Genomic DNA, 20,521 nt, shown 5'->3' with positions numbered 1-20,521 from the left:
GCCAGCATCTCTTCAAGGGGTCTTTGGAAACCTATAAGGTTAAGGGTTCTCGCATGAGTGAGAAGGGTGCTCTGTGCCAGGCTATGCCCACCTTGGTGACCAGAGCTCCAGAGAGTGTGCCACGTACTGAGGCCTCAAGTCAAGGAGCTGTGGCTCAAACACAGCACGCCACTCACAGCTGGGATTGCTCCCTTGCTCTCTCTCTCCACCCATTCCTCTCTTCTTCTTATAGAACAGCATGAGCGGGTTTCCTAGCCCAGCCAGGGTCCGTCCCATTAGAGCAAGAAGTATATTGCTCCCAAGGAAGGAGTTGGTCTGTGCAAGGACAGGAGTCCCCCTGCCACATGGCCCAGCCCAGTGGTTTCAAGTACAGCTAGGTACAAGCACCAGGGCCTTTTCAGGACAGAGCTGTCCTCAATTCAAGGCTAAAAGAGAAAAAATAAGGAGACTCATGAGTTATTCATAAAGCCAAATTTATTCAATTTGAAGGACTGCCTTTTATTCTTAAATTATGTCCTTTCTATATTTTTGAAATTATGTCTTTTATGAAATGATGTTAATAAAAAATGGTAAGGAACTATATGTTGGTCCTCCAAACCATTCACGATGTTACTGGCCTGTGAATTCCAAAAATCTGGAACATCTGGCACAGAGAGCCATTTACGTAATAGTACCAAAGACCTTAACTGCTTAAATTCTGGGTCCCTGCTCTCAGCTTTACAGAGAGCAGGTTGCCACACACAGGAAATGTCTGTTTCGTGTGTGCATGTGTGTTGTGTGTATGATTGTAGCATCTGCTTCACAAAGAAGGACCCGTAGATTGAAATGGGTTTCCAGCCCTCTCTTCCCCAGTGAGGTACTACTGAACAAACATGTCCTGGGCAAGGTCGACATGGTCCCTCCCCTCCTCTGGCAGGTTTGCCAGGAAGGAAGCCTCTCCCAACCATGTGGCCCAAGATGGAGCATGAGACAGCTTTCCTTTTGAGGGATGCTAGATGTGGTGAGTCAAGGCATTTTCTGAAGATGTACATGATGGGTAGTTTTCTCCTTCCTTGGAGAGCTCTGAAGTCCTTCCAGATCTCTCTAGAGAGCTCTTGCATCTACCAAATTCATCCTAAATATTTCTCTCTCACCAATACTCTTTAGCTTTCCTCCCTTATGTGGGGATATTCATCCCCAGCTCATTCTCAGTACCTCTCAGTACCTTTCTGCTTGAGCCCTCTGGGTCTGTGGTGCATTTTAGCCTGAGGATGCTTGGAACCGTTGCTGCCTCACAGTCTTTGGAGGAACCCTACCACTCCTACTCCCACTTCACAAGGGAGGAAGCTGCCCAGAGAGCAGAGTAGCTGCCAGAGGTCACGGGAGACCTTGGCGGCACTGCCAGGACACTGGTCTCCATCCCTGCAGCGTCAGCTTCCTGCTCTTCCCTCTGCACTGCTGTGCTCTCCAGCATGCCACAGTCTCCAGGGGTCTCAAAATATGTGGGGTGGGACAAGAGTCACCTCTGACCACATCTCAGTACTAGAATTCAGCTCTTTCAGCCTTATCGAAGGCTCATTGTGTTTGTTTTACAATGGACTTCTACACACTTTACTCTAAGTCTGAAAGTTTTCAGGGAGCCACGCTGTGTCGGCTGGATGGGTACCTTCCTACCTGAGGAGGTTCCACCTCTGATATGACAAGGCCCTGCTAATGCGTGGTTGGGGATGGGGTAGGGTGGGAGGGCTTTCTGATGCCATTACCCGAGTAGCAATAAAATATGCTGTGGCCACACAAGGATATCAAGGCTCAAGAATCATGCCGCCCCAGGGTAGAGAATGACACTGGGATTCACTTGGAAGCCCTGAAACTGACAGGTGTAGGAGAGGCATCAAGTGAGTATTATGGTTTTTCAGATAAACTGAACTATCACAACTGTTTGCCAGGTGAGGATCTTCTTGGCTGTGCTGGGACAGTCTGCCTCCCTGTGTGCCAATTCCTTTCTCAAGAGATTGCTAATCACTTCAATGTGTGGGATTGTCCAGTTTTCTTCATCACTGGGGCTTGTCAAGCAGCTTAGCTATACGCCCTCGTGTTTTCTTCATAGCCGCACTGTTGGAAACTCTGGGTAAGTTGTGTCTCTCACTCACCTTCATGCCCTCAATGGAGCTCTGACCACAGCAGGAATTCACCAACTTCAGGCTGAAGTAAACTGAATAAAGCCAAGCCAAGTGATAACAGTGAAAGGGTCCTCTTACCTCATAGAGTGTGATGACCCCATTAGTCTCATTGGGAGGTTTCCACTGGATGTAGATCTTCTCCTCAAAGGGCCCTCCTTGGATGGATTCTAGGGGCACAGCTCCTGGAACTACAGAAGGGAAAAAGTTAAGAAGCTGATGTCACCTTCCATCCCATTCCCCCAGCCCCACTGCCCTAGAACAGCAGTTGACCAAGCTCTCCTATAAAGGCTCAGACGGTGAATACTTTAGGCTTTGTGGGCCATGCAGTACCTACTGCGACTGCTCAGCTTTGTGCTTGTAGCACAAAAACAGCCGCAGACAATCCATAAACAAATGGGCATGGCTGCTTTCCAAAAAAACTTTATTTATAAAAAAAGGCAGTAGGCTGGTGTTGACCTATGGGCCATAGCTTGCTAACCCCTAATCTTGCTCTCCTGGATAGCCAATGGCTTCTTCTCTGTAGACTAAGCAAGTCTGTTCTTGAATTAAGCTGATCAATGTAGGGAGGACGCCAGTAAGCCTCAGCATTCCGAGCAGGTGGGGGTCTAGAATTACACTCTTGCCTTAGGATTGGTAACTGAAGAATGTAAAGTGAGCTTCACTACCATTCCCCTGACCCTGCCAAGTTGTCTCCAACTATAAAGGAGTCTCCAACTATTCCTCAGTTTCCTAATTCCTGAATCCAACAGGATCCATGTGTCTTGAAATCTCAAACCAATTACGTGAAGTCTGTCTCATTGCAAGAAGGCAGCTAGTTTGTCTCACTGCTGAGTCTCCGATGCCTGGCACAGGGTAGATGCTTAATAACCATTTGCTGGTTGGTGGAGTAGATGAATAAATGACCCATGCCAGCATGTGTCCTAATGAGCAAAACCTTTCCTAGGCTGCTTCTGTACCCAGGTCAGTTTTCCTGTCAGCGTCCTCCTGCTGGATCCCAGCATCATTATGACAGTCTGGAAGATGCTGAACCATAAAATAAATGATTCTCCAAACTTTCAGTTATAACCTCCTAGGGAATCATGAATTCATGTAAATCATTACTGGATCTATTTATATTTTGGCATTATAAAAGCAGGTACTTTTACTAAGCACTTACTCTTTGATCAGAATTTTACATACATTATTTCGTTTAAGCCACAAAACAGCTCTGCCCAGTATGTATTATCTCCTTTGTGCTGATAAGGGAACTGAGGCTAAGAGAATTAAATAACTTGCTCAAGGTCATCCAGCTCTTAAGTTGTAAAGAGGGAACTGAACACCTGTCTGTGAGCTTCAAAGCATATACTCTTAATCATCATGCTATGCCTCTCTCGATATAGCCTTGGCCATATGTTGCAATCAGTTCCCTATTGTTAAATTAAAATATATTTAGTTTTTCCCATTATGGACATGATACACAGAATTTTTTGAATATTAAGAATATACAAAAAGGGTAAAAAAAGGAAAAGAACAAAATCACTCATAATCCTCATAACTGGAGATATTTTTTCCAGTATTTTTATGCCTATGCATATACATACTTTATTTTTAAAAACTGAATTCCTACTGTGCATAGAGTGTTGTGACCTTCTTTTATCACTAAATGAGACATGGATTTTTAAAAAATCCTTAAATGTTCTTTGGAGCCACGCATTTTAATGCCCCATTATAGTCACCATTATTACTGGACGTTAAAATTGGTTTGAATTTTTTATGATGATAAGTAACATGGCCATGAGAATTCTTATAAATAAGTATTTTCATGAAACTCTGCTGGTCTCCCTAAGGTAAATTCTTAGAAATTAATTTATTGGGCCAAAGTACACGAACTATATTATTTTTAAGGCTTTGACACATATTGTCAGATTGCCTTCCACAGAGTTTATACCATTCTCAGTTCCCCAACAGAAGAACATGACTATTCCCAATCCTTGCCAACAGTGACTATTTAAAAAATTAAGTGTATGTGTGTGTATCCTTTTTAGAAAACTGGAGAGTGAATGTTTTTTTCAGTTTAATTGGACATTTGCATTGATTCTTTTATGAATATGCTCTTTATACCCTGTTCTCATTTTCCTCTATGGCTCTTCATTTTTGTCCATCTTGTCTTATGGGTTTGTAATTATAATCTGTTTTTAAAAGACATAAGCTGTTTTTTCCTTTTTTTTTTGCATGGGTTGCAAATATTTTTGTCAGTTTTTCATCTGCTTCTTGAATCTTTTAGGTATGTAGAAGCTTCTAAGTCATCAGACCTCTAATTGCTTTCCCTTATCTGTTCATCCTTGCCACAAAGATCAGGACTTTGAGGTAGGAGCACAAAGTTTTGAGAGAATTATAACAAGCAGAAAGAATCTAGTCCAGCAAGTTAGGATACTAAATGGAAGATAAAAGTCGACAGATTGGCAAAAGTTCCTAGGCCAAAAGTACAGAGGATAGGTGTTGGAATGTGGTGGATTGCTTTGTGAGTGCAAAAGTGGAAGCAGTAGGGCCATCCTAGAGAGAAACGATGGTTAACTCATCGACGGAGTGACCAGGGTATAGAAGAGAGGCAGACGGTGCATGAGACTTGCCGCAGCTGAGCGAATGTGATTTGGTGGTGATGGATAAGAGTGCAACAGAAAAAAGATTCAAGGAAGACCCCAGCTCATCTGTTTTAGATACCTGGAGTGGGTCAGAGTGCTGTTCCTTGAAAGGAAGCCTTATAGGAGGGCTAGTTTTGGAAAGGAAGCTGGTGAGTTTTGTGATGCTTCATTTGAGGCGTGCATAGGACACCCAAATGGCAACACTGAGTAGCAGTTGGAGATATGAGATTGGGTGACTCTGTAGGGGGGAACCAAAGAAGCAGGTCCAGGATTAAGCCAAAGGGAACTACAATGTTAACAGTTAGGAGGAAACAAGGAAACAGAAACTGAGAAGCCATGTTCAGAGAGGCAATAAGAAAACCAGGAATGTGGGCTGTCATGGGAGCAATCGAAGGTGGATCTAGAAGGGCCTGGTTCACAGCAATGGACGTGACTGGGTAGTCATGTGAATTGTGAACTTAAATTTTCCCACTGAATGTATTGTCTTCAAGGTAACCTGTGACCTATGCAAGAGTAATTTAGGGGGAAAGCTGGCCTCACAGCCCTCTTGTGGACAGAGGAGAAAGTGGAAGGTGAGGGACTATGCCCAAACAAGTCAGTAATCTGGACAGGGATGCAGGAAGAGCAGGGGTGCTGTGGACCCCAGGAGCGGCCCCTCCAAAAGGCAGGAGAAGTTATGGCAGGATTGTAGGCAACCAGGAAAAATTCTAAACTGAAAAGTCAGAAGAATAGAAAAGAGACAGGAAGTAACTGGCGGTGGTCCTGTCCTGAAAAGGCAGGAATAGCTGTGGATGGAGAGAAAGCACCTTCCCTCTTGTGAGAGAAGACAAGAAAATGTGCAGCTGCTCTGGAGTGGAGAGTTGGGGTATCCTTGTGGCTCCGTCTTTTTAACAAGCGAGGGTGAAACCATCTACCACCAGGCAGGAATTTCGAGAAGCTTTAAGAGATGCAATCGAGTTGAACGGAGAAACGCAGATGCCAGTCTTAACAAGGGTCTATCCAGTGGAGGCTGTTGAGTGTGAATATCAAGCTGCCAGCACTCAGGCCACCTGTTCTCTTCCTTCAATTCCAGTTTGGAGCAAATTCTCTTTCTCACCCCAGATCGGAAGAATAGTCATCTGCATTTTCTTCTACTTGATTTATCCTCACCTTCTTTTTGAACCTAACTCATTAATCCATCTGGGATGTATTTTATACAATGCACAAAGTAGAAATCTAACTATAGTTCTTTACAGTTTTCTTAAGACAATTAATTGACTGGCCAGAAGTTTCCCCAGTGATTTAAAACACCATTTTACTAGCATGTTCAATTGTTTTATATGCTGGCACGTGTTGTGTGGCTCCCTGTTCTGTTTCACTGAGCCCCGGCCTCTTATTCTGACAGTATCTCTCTGCTGTGTTCATATAACACATTTGAATAGTTGACAGAACAAGCCCTTTTCTTCTATTATTCTTCTTGTGCAAAGTCTTCTGGGCCTTCACTACCCATTTGTTTTTCCAGAAGAACTTTGGAAGAATTTTACAAAACTTCAAAAATGTTCCATCAGAACTTTTATTCCAGTTGTATTCTTCACTTCTCTGAGGGGCAAATGACACCTTTTTATAATGGGTCCTCTCACCAGTAATGCTGTACAAATCCTCACTTATTAATGCTCCTTTTTATGGCTCTTACTTAAAAATACATTTTAAAAATTTCTTACAAATTGCAGTCCTAAGACTTCACTGCTTTTGTTCATATTATTTTTGGCTCTGTTAAAAAGCATATTGCTTTTGACTATTATGAAATCTATCAAAAGACAAAAGTACCAGTAATAAATGTATAGTTTATAAAGTAATTATAAAGTAAACACCCATGTACCCACTATCCCGTCTAAGAAATAAAACATCATTGTATCACTACAGCACCCTATGTGTCCCATACTGGTGACTTATCTCTCTCTCATTCAAGAATAGAAAACACCCAGTCATGTACTACCCTGAATTTTGTTAGTCATTCTCTTATATTTGGAGTTGTAAATATATACATGTATCTCAAGACAATATATGATTTCATTTCTTCTAGTTTTCTTTATACATACGGGCAACTCAATATTTGTATTATATGATTTGCATTTATCATTCAACATTGAGATTCATCCATGTTGATATATATAGTTTTATTTCACTCATTTTATGAATATACACCTATTTTGCCATTCTATACAGGGTGAGATGTACTATATAGATGGATGGTAGGACTACTTCTCAGAAGAGCTATCTTAGGACACAGCTCCTATATTTTTGGACATTCTTGAACATTTATAAGATTTCACTCAGGTTAACCTAGGAAGAAGATAGATAGACTAAGGGTATTAATGTCTTCAGCTTTATCGAGTAAAGTTAAATTGTTTTCCAAAGTGGTGGTAACAATTTTTACTTCCACCAGCAATATTCTGATAGCTTCTACTTGTCTAAATCCTTACAACACTTCATATTGTCAGATTTAAAAATTCTAGACCATCTAGTAAGCATGAACTAACACTTCACTGAGGTTTTACTTGCTTTTTAGCTATTTGCTAAAGAGGTTGAGCATCTTTAATGTTTCTTGAACATTACCGTCATTTTCTTATTGATTTGTAGAGGTTCTTTATATATTTATATAACTGATCCTTTTACTGGCTACAGGTACTATAAAAATCTTATCTCAGTTCATGTGTTTTCCCTTTCTCTTTATGCTACCTTTGGATAAAGATTAGTTCTTAATTTTAATGTAGTCAAATTTATCAGATCTTTTCTGGAGAAGGAAAGATCTAGTAACTGGATTGTAGTAATCATTTCATAATGTATATGTATGTTAAATCATGCTGTTGTACATCTTAAATACATGCAATTTTATTTATCAAGTGTACCTCAATAAAGCTGGGGAAAAAATGACAGACTTAGTAGCAGATGATGTTGGTGCCCTACCCATGCACTAATGCTTACTACGAAACACCTATTAATCTACCTGAAGGCTATGAATGCAAACTTAAGTCTCCACTTGTTTTCCAGGGAAAACAAGATGTTTCAGAGATTTAATGCCCCTAAAATATCCTTCAAGCAATGAAAGACAGGAAGTTAATGGACAAGTATCCTCATCTCCTCACCACTTGACTGGGTTAACTGAAACATTCTATTAAAGTATTCTATTAATACTTTTCAAACCACCTCCAATAAAAGTGACTGTTATTGTTGTGGTGGTAGTTGTTATTTTCAACCCATTGTGGATAATTATCATAATAAAATACAAAACAAAAAAATAGGGAAGTAAAATTTAAAAGGCAAAATTTAAAAACAGAAAAATGCAAACTCCTCCTTTTAAAATAGTTAATCGCTATGTCTATAATTATGTTGTCATGGATCTGGAGGAGCTTATAAGTCACTGCTGGTCCCTGGATCACACTTGGGATGGCATGATTCCAAAACCTCGTTACTCACAAGGTAATTTTCTTGGTAACACACCAATATTGGCTTCCTTCCCTTCTCTTCCACTCTTCATTACCAGTGTGTCCTGGACCACTTCCTAAATCAACTACGTGCACTTGAATCATTATCTCAAGGTCAGATAAACCCCCCCAAAAAATAAACTCTATCAATAGAATCTTATAAAGAACTACTTTCTGGGGATCCCTAGGTGGCTCAGCGGTTTGGCACCTGCCTTTGGCCCAGGGCGCGATCCTGGAGTCCCGGGATCGAGTCCCACGTCAGGCTCCTGGCATGGAGCCTGCTTCTCCCTCTGCCTGTGTCTCTGCCTCTCTCTCTCTCTCTCTCTCTCTCTCTGTGTGTGTGTCTCTCATGAATAAATAAAATCTTTAAAAAAATTACTTTCTGATGGTCTGCACAAAAATATGTTCAAGAATATGTGGACATACTTAAGACTATTGGACTGTGCCCTTGAAAATGGTTAAGATGATGGGGTACTGGGGTGGTTCAGTCGGTTAAGCATCTGCCTTCAGCTCAGGTCATGATCCTAGGGTCCTGGGGTCAAGCCCCACATCAAGCTCCCTGCTCAGCGAGGAGGCTGCCTCCCCCTCTCCCTCTCCCTCTGCTGCTCCCCTTGTTTGTGTTCTCCTTGCTATCTCTGTCTCTCCCTCTCTCAAATAAATAAAAATAAAATAAAATGTTTTAAAAAATGAAAGAAAAGAACTACTTTCTCTTAGATCATAGGAATATTTTCTTAAATTATCTTCAAATAATTTTAAAGTTCTGACTTCTGTAAAATGTTTTCAACTCATTTGTAATTGAGTCTTCATGTATAGTGTGAGGCAGGGATCCAATTTCAATTCTTCTCCTTATTCTAACACCACTTAACAAAAAAGAAAAATTTATTTACTCAACTCATCTGCCATGCTACCTTTGCCTTCCATCACATTTCCACATATATATGGATCTATTTATAAGTTCTGTTTTGTTCACTTGCTCTACTAGACTACCCCTCTATCAATATCACACCTTCCTAAGAAAGATTCATGATTCTTGATATCTGGTAGAACAAGGCCTGCAACTTTGTACTTCGTGCTCAGGACTGTCTTAGTTATTCTTGCCTTTTCTCTGGCATATACATTTTAGGATGACTTTGAACATTTTTGAAAAATATCTTGTTTCTGTATTGGATTTGCATGAATTATAGATCAAATGGGATTAATTTATGTCTTTCTCTATCATGTCTTGATAATATTGGGTTTTCTCACCCATAAACATGGCATATCTCTCATTTAGGTCTGTTTTAATCTCTTTCCATTCTTTACACTCTTACATATACTCTACATCTTGAAATCTTACATGATGTTCATTCCTAACTACCCTATATTTTTATTGCTGCTGTAAATAGTATCTTTAAAAACATACCACATACTTATTGGGTGATTAGAAATGCAATTGACTTTTAAATGTCAACTTTTGTCAAACATGTTACATTCTCTTCTTAATTCTAATAATTTGTCTTCAAATTTCTTTGGGTTATCTATGTAAATAGGCATAGCATCACAGTTGATAATTGTTTTGTTCTTTTCCAATCTTTTAACTCTATTTAATCTTCCTGTCTTCAACCAGAGCCATCAATATGATATTTAGTGGAGATAATGGTAAGTATCTGTCTGCTTCCAATGTTAAAGAAAATGATTATATTATTTAATCCTCTACTATGGTGTTTTCTTAGTTTCCCTTTATCAGGATAAAAAGGTCCTTTTTATTCCTGGTATATAAGGATATTTTCTTCTTAAACCATGCTGAGCTTTAACTGATGCTTTTCTCTATTATAGCAATGATACATTTTTGTCCCTCTCTCAGTTAATGTAGTGAATTATATTAATGGGTCTACTAATGTTGAATCAGTATTGATTTTCTAAAATAAACTAATATTTTCCTAGTTGTATACAGCAGTGGATCGTTTGCTAGTATTTTGTTTGGGGTATATGCACTTAATTTTTCTTTTTCTTATAATCAGCTCATCTGGTTTTGATATCAAGGTTACACCAGTGTCAGAAAATGAAACTTCTTTTTGGTCTTTGAAAGTGTATATGTAAGATTGGAGATACCACTGCCTCGAGTGTCTGATTGTACCTGTAAGGCTATTCAGAACTGCTGTTTTCTTTGCCGGAAAGGTCTATTGAACTACTGATTCTATTTCTCCATTCTCTGTGAAATCATATAAGTTTTTTTTTTTTTGTGTGTGTGTGTGTGTGTGTGTGTGTGTGTATAATCAAGTTTTGAAGTTTATATCTTGCCAATAATTTTTCCATATCCCATAAATGGTAAAATTTATCAGTACAAAAGGGTATTTAGTATCCTCATTTTATCCTTTTGTGAAGTAAGCATTACACCAGTGTGTAAAACAAATATACATCTCATTAACTAATGAATAATCAATTTATGCCCTTAAAAGGTAACCCTAGCTTCATAATAATAATGAATCTTGCTTTTCATTATAATTTTTATTTCCTAAACATACATCCATCCCTAAGCACTATTTGGGTTTATTATTAAACAAAAATAATAATACAGTAAACAGTGCTAACCTCTTTTACAAAGTTCAGCCGGGGAGAACTAACCTCTTTACATTATTGACTTTCATTCCATGTACATGTTCCACCCCAGCATTTATTTATATATTCTGGTAAGAATGCGGATTAGTATTTTATTCTGTTTTTAAATCTTGCTTCTTACTCTAATTCTCAGGGGACATCTGCTTTGCATTATCAGATTAGCCCCCTTTAATAAGAATGAAAGTATGTTTTCATCTGCTCAATACAGCCTACAAAAGGTGGAACAAGACGGTTTAGTTTGGTGGGTCGAGATGTGTGCTGCGAGTGATTATAGGAGTCCCTGTTTCAAATATTTCTAACCGAGAAGGAAAGGGAAGAATTTAGATACACTCAACTATTACTTGGCTGGGTAAGAGGTCTATGTAAGGATGGGATGGAGAAGGATGGGATGGAGAAGGTTTGAGAAGGAAAATAACCAGGGGGCAGGAAGCTTCTTGTCAGGGAGAGAACTGCTTGATATCTCTAAGGGTAGCCGTAAGTCACCTGGAACACTGCCCCTATTTTTAACTGGAGCATCTCTACCCAAAGCTAGCCTCTCATTAAATCCCTCTTTTCCTTGTTTACCTATGCATACTTACAGGAGCTCTCATTCTCTGCACTGTGGGATGGCATATAAAGATGCCATCTCCTGCTCTCCGATCCCTCACTCCATCTGCCCACTCTATAAGCTCACCCCTGCCTTCAGCCCTGGCCAGTCAGAGTCTGAGGGTATTAATGAAGTTGGGTTTGGAAGTCTTTCCTCTTGGGTCTCCAGGGTGAGGAAGGGGTTTCTTTCAATGAAGTCACGGCTCAGTCATCTTTTTGCTACGTGCGTTCCTCTTCCTCAACACTGTATTGTATTCCTTCCTTCTGGATTGTGGATGGCATCATCTTGTAGTTCCCAGGGCAGGTTTTCAGGTGTTCTTCTTTTATTTCTTTGGGGAGGTAGTTTAAGAATTAGATCAACACCTCAAATGGAAACTCTCATTTTTGTCCTGCAGATCGAAGAGGCAGCACTGCATGATGACCAAGATCATAGGCTGAGCCAGATCGCCTGGGTTTGTGTCCTGTTTTTGCCATTTCTTGCTGTATAACCTGGAGCGAGTTGTGTAATCTCTTTGTGGCTCAGTTTCCTTTAAAGTGGGGATAAAACAGTACCTACTTCATAGGTGTGTGATTCAATATATCGGCCCATGTGAAGTGCTGAGCAAAGCGTATGGCACACAGGTAGTGTTATTCTGGGTTTGCTCCTCCCCCTGGTCCCATCACATTCTCTGAGAACTGCTCTAGTGTAGCCTGGAGATCACCAATTTGCTTTTCTGCAGAATCAGGATTATTATTATTTTCCTTGGTGTTCTTGCCTCTATTCTTTGTGAATGGTGTTATAGTGCTCATCATAAAAGCCATATCTTCCCATAGCTTACTGAGTATATTAAATAGCTTTCTACAAGCACCTTCTGATTTCTACAACAAATAATTTTAAAATCTATTTTGTCTTTGAGGACTCAAGATTCATTCATTCAATAACTTATTTACTACAAGCCTATTCTCTACCTGGCACTGTCCTGGGTGCTTAAAAATATGCAGTAAACAAAAGAGAAAAAAGTGGCCTCCTCTGTGTGCATTCTAGTGAGAGAAGACAGATACTAAAATGTATGTTGAAACACACAGTACATCAAATGATAAATGCTAATGAGAGACATTTAGCAGAGAAGAGGGACAGTGTGGTGTCGGAGGCTTCCAGTTGTTTAGAGAAAGGCTGAGGAAGATTTCCTGAGAAATGACATTGGCTTGAAACAGGTGAAGGAATCAGCCCTGTTTATATGGAGGGAAGATCATTCTAGCCAGCAGAAATGGCACCCACAAAGGTGTTGAGGGAGGGACATAGCTGGCGTATCTGAGGAGAACAGTGACTGGATTTGTATAGCAAGGCAGACGCAGAAGCAGGTGAGGTGAGAGACTGAGTCAGAAGTAGTTGTGGCCACCTGGGGCCCAGTGAGCTCCTGTAAGGACTAGGGTTTTTCAACTCAGTGACATAAGAAACCATTGGAAGGTCCTGAGCAGAAGGGTGATATGATTTGCCTTAAGGCTTAACAAGATCATTCTGGCTGCTGTGCTGAGAAAAAGAATGTAGGGACCAGAGCTGAAGCTGAATGATCCTTTAAGAAAGTACTGCAGTAATTCAGGCTGGGCCTCACAGGGACTTGGACCAAAGAGCAAGGAGTAGAGGCTGTAAGTAATGGTTGAGGTCATACTATGTACTGAAGGTAAGCCAAGAGAACATGCCAATGGATAGGATGTGGGAAGTGGGCAGGGCTGCTGCTTCGCCCAAAGCAAAGGGGTGCCAACCACAGAGAATCTAGGCTGAAAGGTATTCAGGGCCTTGGGTGTGATAAAAGTGAGCAATCAAGGTTTCTGACTCAAGCCACTAATAAAAGGCAGCTGGCATTAACCAGAGATGGAGAAGACTGTGGGAAGAATGAGTTTGGTGGCAGTTGAGGGATGATCAGGAGGTTAGCTCTGGACCTGTTTAATTAACAATCCAGCTGGACAGGCTGAACAGGCAGTTAGATAAACGACTCTGGAGGGCAGGCAGGAGGTCTAGCCCGGAGATACCAATTGGGGAAACCACTGGTATATCCCTGGATTGTAAAGCCAGGATATCAGAAGAAATAATTAGGGAGAATCAGCATGGATCAAGGGCAGCAAACTATGGCTACAGCCAAATGCAACCAGCTGCTTGTTTTATAAATAAAATCTTACTGGAACCCTGGCACACACGTTCATTTCTACAGTTGGAGTGAGATATTGGAGATGGAGGTTACAGAGGTATTATAGGTATTTCTAAAATGGCCCCTTACCCCTGACTAACAGAAATTTTGCAAAGATCCTTGCTTTGATTTCTTTCTAGTTATACTCCCTTGATTAAAAATCTGCCTGCCATGTCTGATATTGGCTGAGCCTGTACTCTTGGCAGAGAGTAAGTTGAGGCTTTACATACAGACTTTCATGTAGAACACCTTTAAGGGATTGGTGATATTATCATCCCATTTCATAGACAGGGACACTGTAGTGCACAGTATGTGAGTAACAAGGCTGCGTAACAAAGTAGTGAATGGAGCCTGAGTAAAGTCCTCATCCTTCTGACTCCAAAGTACTTTCTGAATGGTCCTTTTTTTCCCATATTCTGGTAGATGTGGGTTCAGAACAGCTGAAAAGCAGTGTCACCACCAAAGCCAGGTTATCTCAGCCTGAGACCAAGGCTCTTTTTTGCCACATTACATTAGTGCTCCACAGGTCAAGAAGTCCTTCCAAGGAAGCAGTCTTACTTTCTTTTGATTCAACTGGGTCTCTTCCCCCCTCCCCCTCATTGTGAAAAGACTCCTTGGAGAAAGATTCCATTTTTGTCTTATCTTCTAATTCTGTGTTACTTTAGTCTTCTTTTTTTTTCTTTATAATTCTTTAATGAGTCCACATATTCCCTTCCCACAATTTCATTTCTTCTTGTATCTAACAGCAAAGAACTTTCCATCCTTCTGACAGAGTTCTACAACAAAGGTTAATTACTTTATAATTTCATTCCCTTAAAAAAAAAGCACACTAAAATTGCTAATTTTAACTGTGCTTCTTGTCAGTAGGTTCATGTAAATTCACTGTAATTAAACCAGATGTTTTCTTGTGCCTAAAAGTCAGGTGGTAATTTAAGGGAAATTTTCATTTCAACATAAAGGAGGACAGAGTGTAATCAAGGGAAGGTTTCTCCTTTCCTGTTTTCCTTTCTTCTTTCCATTTTCATATGTGGAAAGTGGGGCTGGTAGTGGTGAACTCTGAGGGCAGTTCTGGGAAGTCACTCAAGTGAAAGTGCAGAGCCCTGCAGAGTCAACAAAAGTTCCCATCCTGTTTCTCTTGTCTAGGTCTTTTTTTTTTTTGCCTTCCTATTCCAGGGACCATATTTGTTGGCTAGTTGGTTCATTATAAACTGACTCAGAACTAACTTAAGAAAAATCAAAATAATTTGAAAATGGTTGAAGGTCACCAGACTCTAGCGTATCTGATGGAAACAAGATAGATTTCCCAGTCCTGTTAAAGGAAATCTTTTCTTTTTTTCTGGATAAATTTTTACATTTTAAGATGTCAAATATATCTATTTTTTTAAAGACTTTATTTATTTATTCATGAGAGACACACAGAGACAGAGGCACAGACAGAGGAAGAAGCAGGCTCCATGAAGGGAGCCTGACGTGGGACTGGGTCCCTGGTCACTAGGATCATACCCTGGGCTGAATCACCCGGGCTGCCCACATCTATTTTTTTTTAAAGAGAGAGTGTATGCAAGGTGTGCAGGGGTCAAGGAGAAGAGAGAATCTTAAGCTCAATCTCAAAATCCTGAGATCATGACCTGAGCTGAAATCAAGAGTCAGGCGCTTAGCCAACTGAGCCACCCAGGCGCCCTTCAAATATGTCTTTCTAATGGAATTTTGCAGTGCTGTATTAGTAAATGATTCACAACCAACTTCCCAAGAAAAACAAAATACCAACATGTTTGCCAATATTCATGGTGTAAAGTCCCCAATGTGACAATTTTGAGCAATGAATATGGTATCACACAACTAAGAGGTGAGAGGAGAGGTTAATGATCAGTTCTACCAATCCAGTATGAGTTAGTTCTGAATACAGCTAGCATATGTTACCCATATCCTCCTCTTCTTAAACGGTGCATACAAATAGGGCCCTGTAGGGCAGCCCCGGTGGCCCAGTGGTTTAGCGCCACCTTCAGCCCGGGGTGTGATCCTGGAGACCAGGGATTGAGTCCCATGTCAGGCTCCCTGCATGGAGCCTGCTTCTGCCTGTGTCTCTGTCTCTGTCTCTTTCTCTCTCTCTCTCTCTCTCTCTCTCTCTGTGTCTCTCATGAATAAATAAATAAAAATCTTAAAAAAAAAAACCAAATAGGGCCCTGTGGAATGGACTTTGATGTCAGATAGTCATTCACTCTCCAAATAGTTTTTTTAAAGATTTTATTTATTTATTCATGAGATACACAGAGAGAGAGAGAGAGAAAGAGGCAGAGACATAGGCAGAGGGAGAAGCAGGCTCCCTGCAAGGAACCCAATGCAGGACTTGATCTCAGACCCCGGGATCACCACCTGAACCAAAGACAGATGCTCAATTGCTGAGCCACTCAGGCATCCCCATTCACCAAATAGTTAATGAGCACCTACTATATGCTTGGCAGACAATAAACATGTGTGTATATATATGTACATATGTACACCTGCATGCACACACAGTATTTCAGGTGATGATAAGTGCCATAGAAAAAATAAAGCACAGTGTTGGGGAGGTTTGGCAGGTTATAGGATGATATATTAGATGGTTGGGGGAAAGAAATTATGGGTAAGATTTAGGCATCTAATTATTGGCTCTGCCACTTGTTGCCTGGCAGCCTGGGACAGGTTCCTTGAACTGTCTGAGCCTCAGAGAAACCGTATCAAAACCGTATCAAAAGCAACAACACTGCAGGATTTGGTGCCTCACTGAAGGAATGAAGGATATCAGCACAATGCCTAGGTCAACACAGGCATTTGAAAACCTTAATTGCATTTCTCCTTACCTTTCATAATATCTCAAGGTTACCTTTGTAAAATTCAAAAATGTACTGAAAAACGATGCTTTCAGAACTTGCTAAGACGCATGTAGCTTTTTACCCTTCCACTAAATGACTCTGGACTGTTGCCTTGTTATTTATTGCCTTTTGTACTTTTCTTCTTACTTCTCTCTTTTTTAGATTTCATGTGCTGTATCTTGTTACTATACATGCACCTGTCCCTAGCAACTTGCAGCCTCCTCCTAGCTTCCTACCACCTGAGGAACCAGATACTTAGATTTCTAGACATGCACACAAAATATAGGCACTCAGTCCTCAGACACGTCAGTCTTTCCTACAATGCAAATACTGTAAATCTGTATTATATGTCATTAATCATATTACTATCAATTGTTTTAATCTATTATGCTCCTATTGCTAATTATGATCAATTATATTTTATATACTTATTATAAATTATATGGGAGCCTTAAATTCCTTATTGTAAGCTAGAAAAAAAAATACTGTTTGCTTTCTCACACTTGGTGTTAAGATGGAGGAATCTACGTTGCTAGTGAAAATGTAAAATGCTACAACTTCTGAGGAGGAGTATCTGTTGACATCTAACAGAACTGCAGGTTTCTTTATCATTTGAGCCCAGCAATCCCACCTATAGGAATTTACTATGAAAGTACAACTGCGCAAATACCAAACAGCTACAGTATTATTTGTCCCAACAAGTAATGGCGACAATCTAAGTGTCCATAGGAGTCTGTCTGAATAAACCATGGCATATCCACATACTAGAGTCTCATGCAGCTATCAGAAAGAGCCATGCAAATCTGTACAAACTGATATGGATTGATTTCCAGAGTATAGTCAGTGAACAAAGACACATGATGTGGAGTTTATCTATTGTGCTATCTTTTATATGAAGGAAGAGGAAGAGGGGTGCCTGGCTGGCTCAGTTGGTTGAGTGTCTGCCTTCATCTCAGGTTATGATCTGGGGTCCTAGGATTGAGCCTCATGTTGGGCTCCATGCTCATCGGGGAGTTTGCTTCTCCCTCTCCCTCCGCCCCTCCCCCTGCTTGCACAAGCACTCTCTCTCTCTCAAAAAAAACAAATAAGGGGTACCTGGGTGGCTCAGTAGTTGAGCATCTGCGTTTGGCTCAGGGTGTGGTCCCGGGATCAAGTCCCACATTAGGCTCCCTGTAGGGAGCCTGCTTCTCCTTCTGCCTGTGTCTCTCATGAATAAAAAAATGAAATCTTTAAAATAAATTAATAAATCTTAAAAAAAATCTTAAAAGAATAAATCTTAATAAAATATCTTTTTTTGCAAAATGAACTACAGGAAGAATATTACCGGAAATGAATAAAAACTGACCTTCTGGATGTCGACAGAAAGAACATGAGTAATGGAGATGGTGGTACTACCTCTGAGCGTACATTTTTTTACATCGTTTTGACTTTTGAACCATGTAACTGCTTTGATTTTAAAAACAATAAAATTAAATAAAAAGGATGGGGAGAAAGGCAAACCTTACAACTGATACAAATGAACCTCACTGGGCATCAAAATGATGCTATAACTGCACAGAGAAAAGACTAAGCCTCTGAACATAGTATTTTGGCTGCCTAAGGAGAGAACAACAGAAAAGCAAATCTTTAACCTCACATAGTAGCTTTCCTGTGTTTAGGGGGATTGGTATTGTAGTTAAGAAACTATTTTATATGTATTGTAGGATGGAGCAAGTGAGGAAACATGTGGATGTTAAGAACCAGGTTCTCACAGAGGCAGGAAGGAGATCTATGTATGGAATGACAGTAAGAGGTGATATGAATCAGTAAAACCTGGCGATTTAAAACAGATAAATTATACCCCTCAGTTGTACCTACTTGAAGAGTCTAGAGGCTATAACACCCCATCGATCACAGCTAAGATGTATATCTTTGTGCCAAAGTACCACTCCCACTGAAAGAGACCAGAAATCCTTAGAGAAGTGGTTGACTTCAGGTGTGGAGCAGAGATATTACAAGGGTGGTCTAGAATATTTTGTTATGGCAGAAGCAAGGAAGACTAATGAGAACGTGTCAAAAGAACCTAAGAGCCAACCCACTAGCCACAGATGAGACAATGTGAGCATCGAAGAGAATTATAAATAGTACTGGATTTTAATGCAAGGAGTCAAAAACAAATGATCTATGAGTCAACAGGGATATTAAAAATGGGGAAGGATGGGAAGAGAAAATCATTCTATAAAGGAGAATGCTAATTAATCCATGTAGAGGGAATGATAGATTTAAAATTCACCCTTTTGTAAATAAAATGATTCCGGGGAGGATTATCAAGGAGGCTAAAACCACTGGGTGAAAAAATCAAGGAGGAATAGGGATTTGCCAGACCTCAAAGCACCAATGCACAGAACTGCTGATTTTAAAAAGAGGAAAGAGCTGTATTGACAGCAAAGGGGCTTATCTAAGTGGCCAAATGCAGTATGTCAGGGACTCCCTGACATTATTATGTAACTCTACATAGCATACAGTAAAAAATACACATCACCAACCCATGTGGCATTTTTGGCAAAAAATGTCTCGTTTTCTGGTTTTGCCACACAAAATCACGCTTAACATGATTGGAAATGTGAATGTGCTTTGCCTACCTGATTTCTTTCCAATTAATGCTAAGTTTCTTAGATGTTTTATAGTGTCATGGTGGTGTAGGAAAATGTCCTTGCCCTTAGGTAATGTATACTCTCAAAGAGTTGAGAGATCAGAATGTTGGGATTTCTGCAGTTTACTTTTAAATACTTAAAAATACTATATGCATTTTTATATGTGATGCCTCCATTTCACACATACCATACATATAGATGAATAAGAAAATGGAGCATGGTGTTTACCAGTGGTGAATCTAGGCCAAAGGTTCACAGGTCTTCTTTACACTACTCTTAATTTTTCTATAGCATGGAAACTTTCACAATAAAATCTTGGGGTTGAGTCACTGTGTATAACACGCCTTTTAGCACCTAGCACAGGGCAGGTGCTCACTAAATGGGAGCCAAATGAGACCATCATCAACACTGTTTTTGTAGTTCAAGGTCTCGTACGTTCCATTTCATAATCATGACTGTGGTCTGGGGAAAGGCAGAGAAGGAAGCACTAAATAAGTAAGCCACAGTTTTGTCTGAATCATCTATGAAAAATGAAAAAATAAAGAACCCCAATTAGTCTCCTTGCTGCTCCCCAACTGATGTCATGGGGCTCTGTGGCCATGAGCTGCTTTCACCAGCGGTGGATGACTTTGTAGGCCCTCAAAGGGACTGGGGCACCAAAATTACCCATTCTACACATTCCCCAGAAGACAGTTTTGGAGCTCAGACAAAAGCAGCATGAATCCAGGCAGCTCAATCTGAGAGGCTGCTCTGTGGCTCCCTGAAGGGGGTTTCAGTTAATTGACTAGGGCCAGGACCCAGCCTCAGTTTGTCCTTGAGGAGGATGAGTTCCCAACAAACAGAAATGGTGCCTCTTCCCTCCTGAGAAGGAATGGAACCTGATCCTGGCCTAGGGAGGGGCCTGGGCTCTCTGGCAGTCTTCCTTCAACACAGAGGGTCCTGAGGTGGGGCCTCAGCAGAGCTGTGAGATGGAGGACGCATGTCTTGGATGTTGGTGTTTTTAATATGATAATGTCCACACGTCTCCAAAGAGTAGGAATTGATGTTTTATAAATGGTGTTTAATTAAAGTTTAATTTTAAAGCATTGCTGCTCTCAAGTTACTTTGATAAAGGCTTTGTGATTTCACCCCCCTGGTGACAGGAAGGAGAAAGGGAGAGGCTGAGGCATGGCATAAAGACGGGACTTGGGATTTGCTGTGGCACAAGTTAAGTAATCCTCATAAAGCAGCCCGAGGCACATAGAGCATCCTGGAGAAAACACCCAGAGCTGCTCCTGGACCTAACCCTATTGTTCATGTTGACTCTGGAGTTTCCATGTTGAGTTTCAATAGTGGCAGTTCCTCCTTGTCTAATAACCGATTGCCACCGAACCACCCTCCCTGCCCTGCTCTGCTTCTCAGATCAGGCACTGACCACGTCACTATTCCTTGAGTGTCTAAGTCA

At 40.6% G+C, this 20,521-nt stretch overlaps 1 protein-coding gene across 23 annotated transcripts in view; it reads right to left on the bottom strand.

The window, feature by feature from the left end:
* The window catches only part of PTPRT (protein tyrosine phosphatase receptor type T), a 1,025,198-nt gene that overhangs the window by 367,535 nt on the left and 637,142 nt on the right, over nt 1-20,521 (bottom strand). For all 23 annotated transcript variants that reach the window (XM_072735832.1, XM_072735811.1, XM_072735820.1 and 20 more), the window contains exon 9: nt 2,238-2,347. In XM_072735832.1, coding sequence (XP_072591933.1) covers nt 2,238-2,347 — 110 coding nt within the window. The remainder of the gene's footprint in view (nt 1-2,237; nt 2,348-20,521) is intronic.

Source organism: Vulpes vulpes, chromosome 14 (assembly GCF_048418805.1).
Source record: "Vulpes vulpes isolate BD-2025 chromosome 14, VulVul3, whole genome shotgun sequence".
Lineage (NCBI taxonomy): Eukaryota > Metazoa > Chordata > Mammalia > Carnivora > Canidae > Vulpes > Vulpes vulpes.
This window is presented reverse-complemented; position numbering and strand designations above follow the sequence as displayed.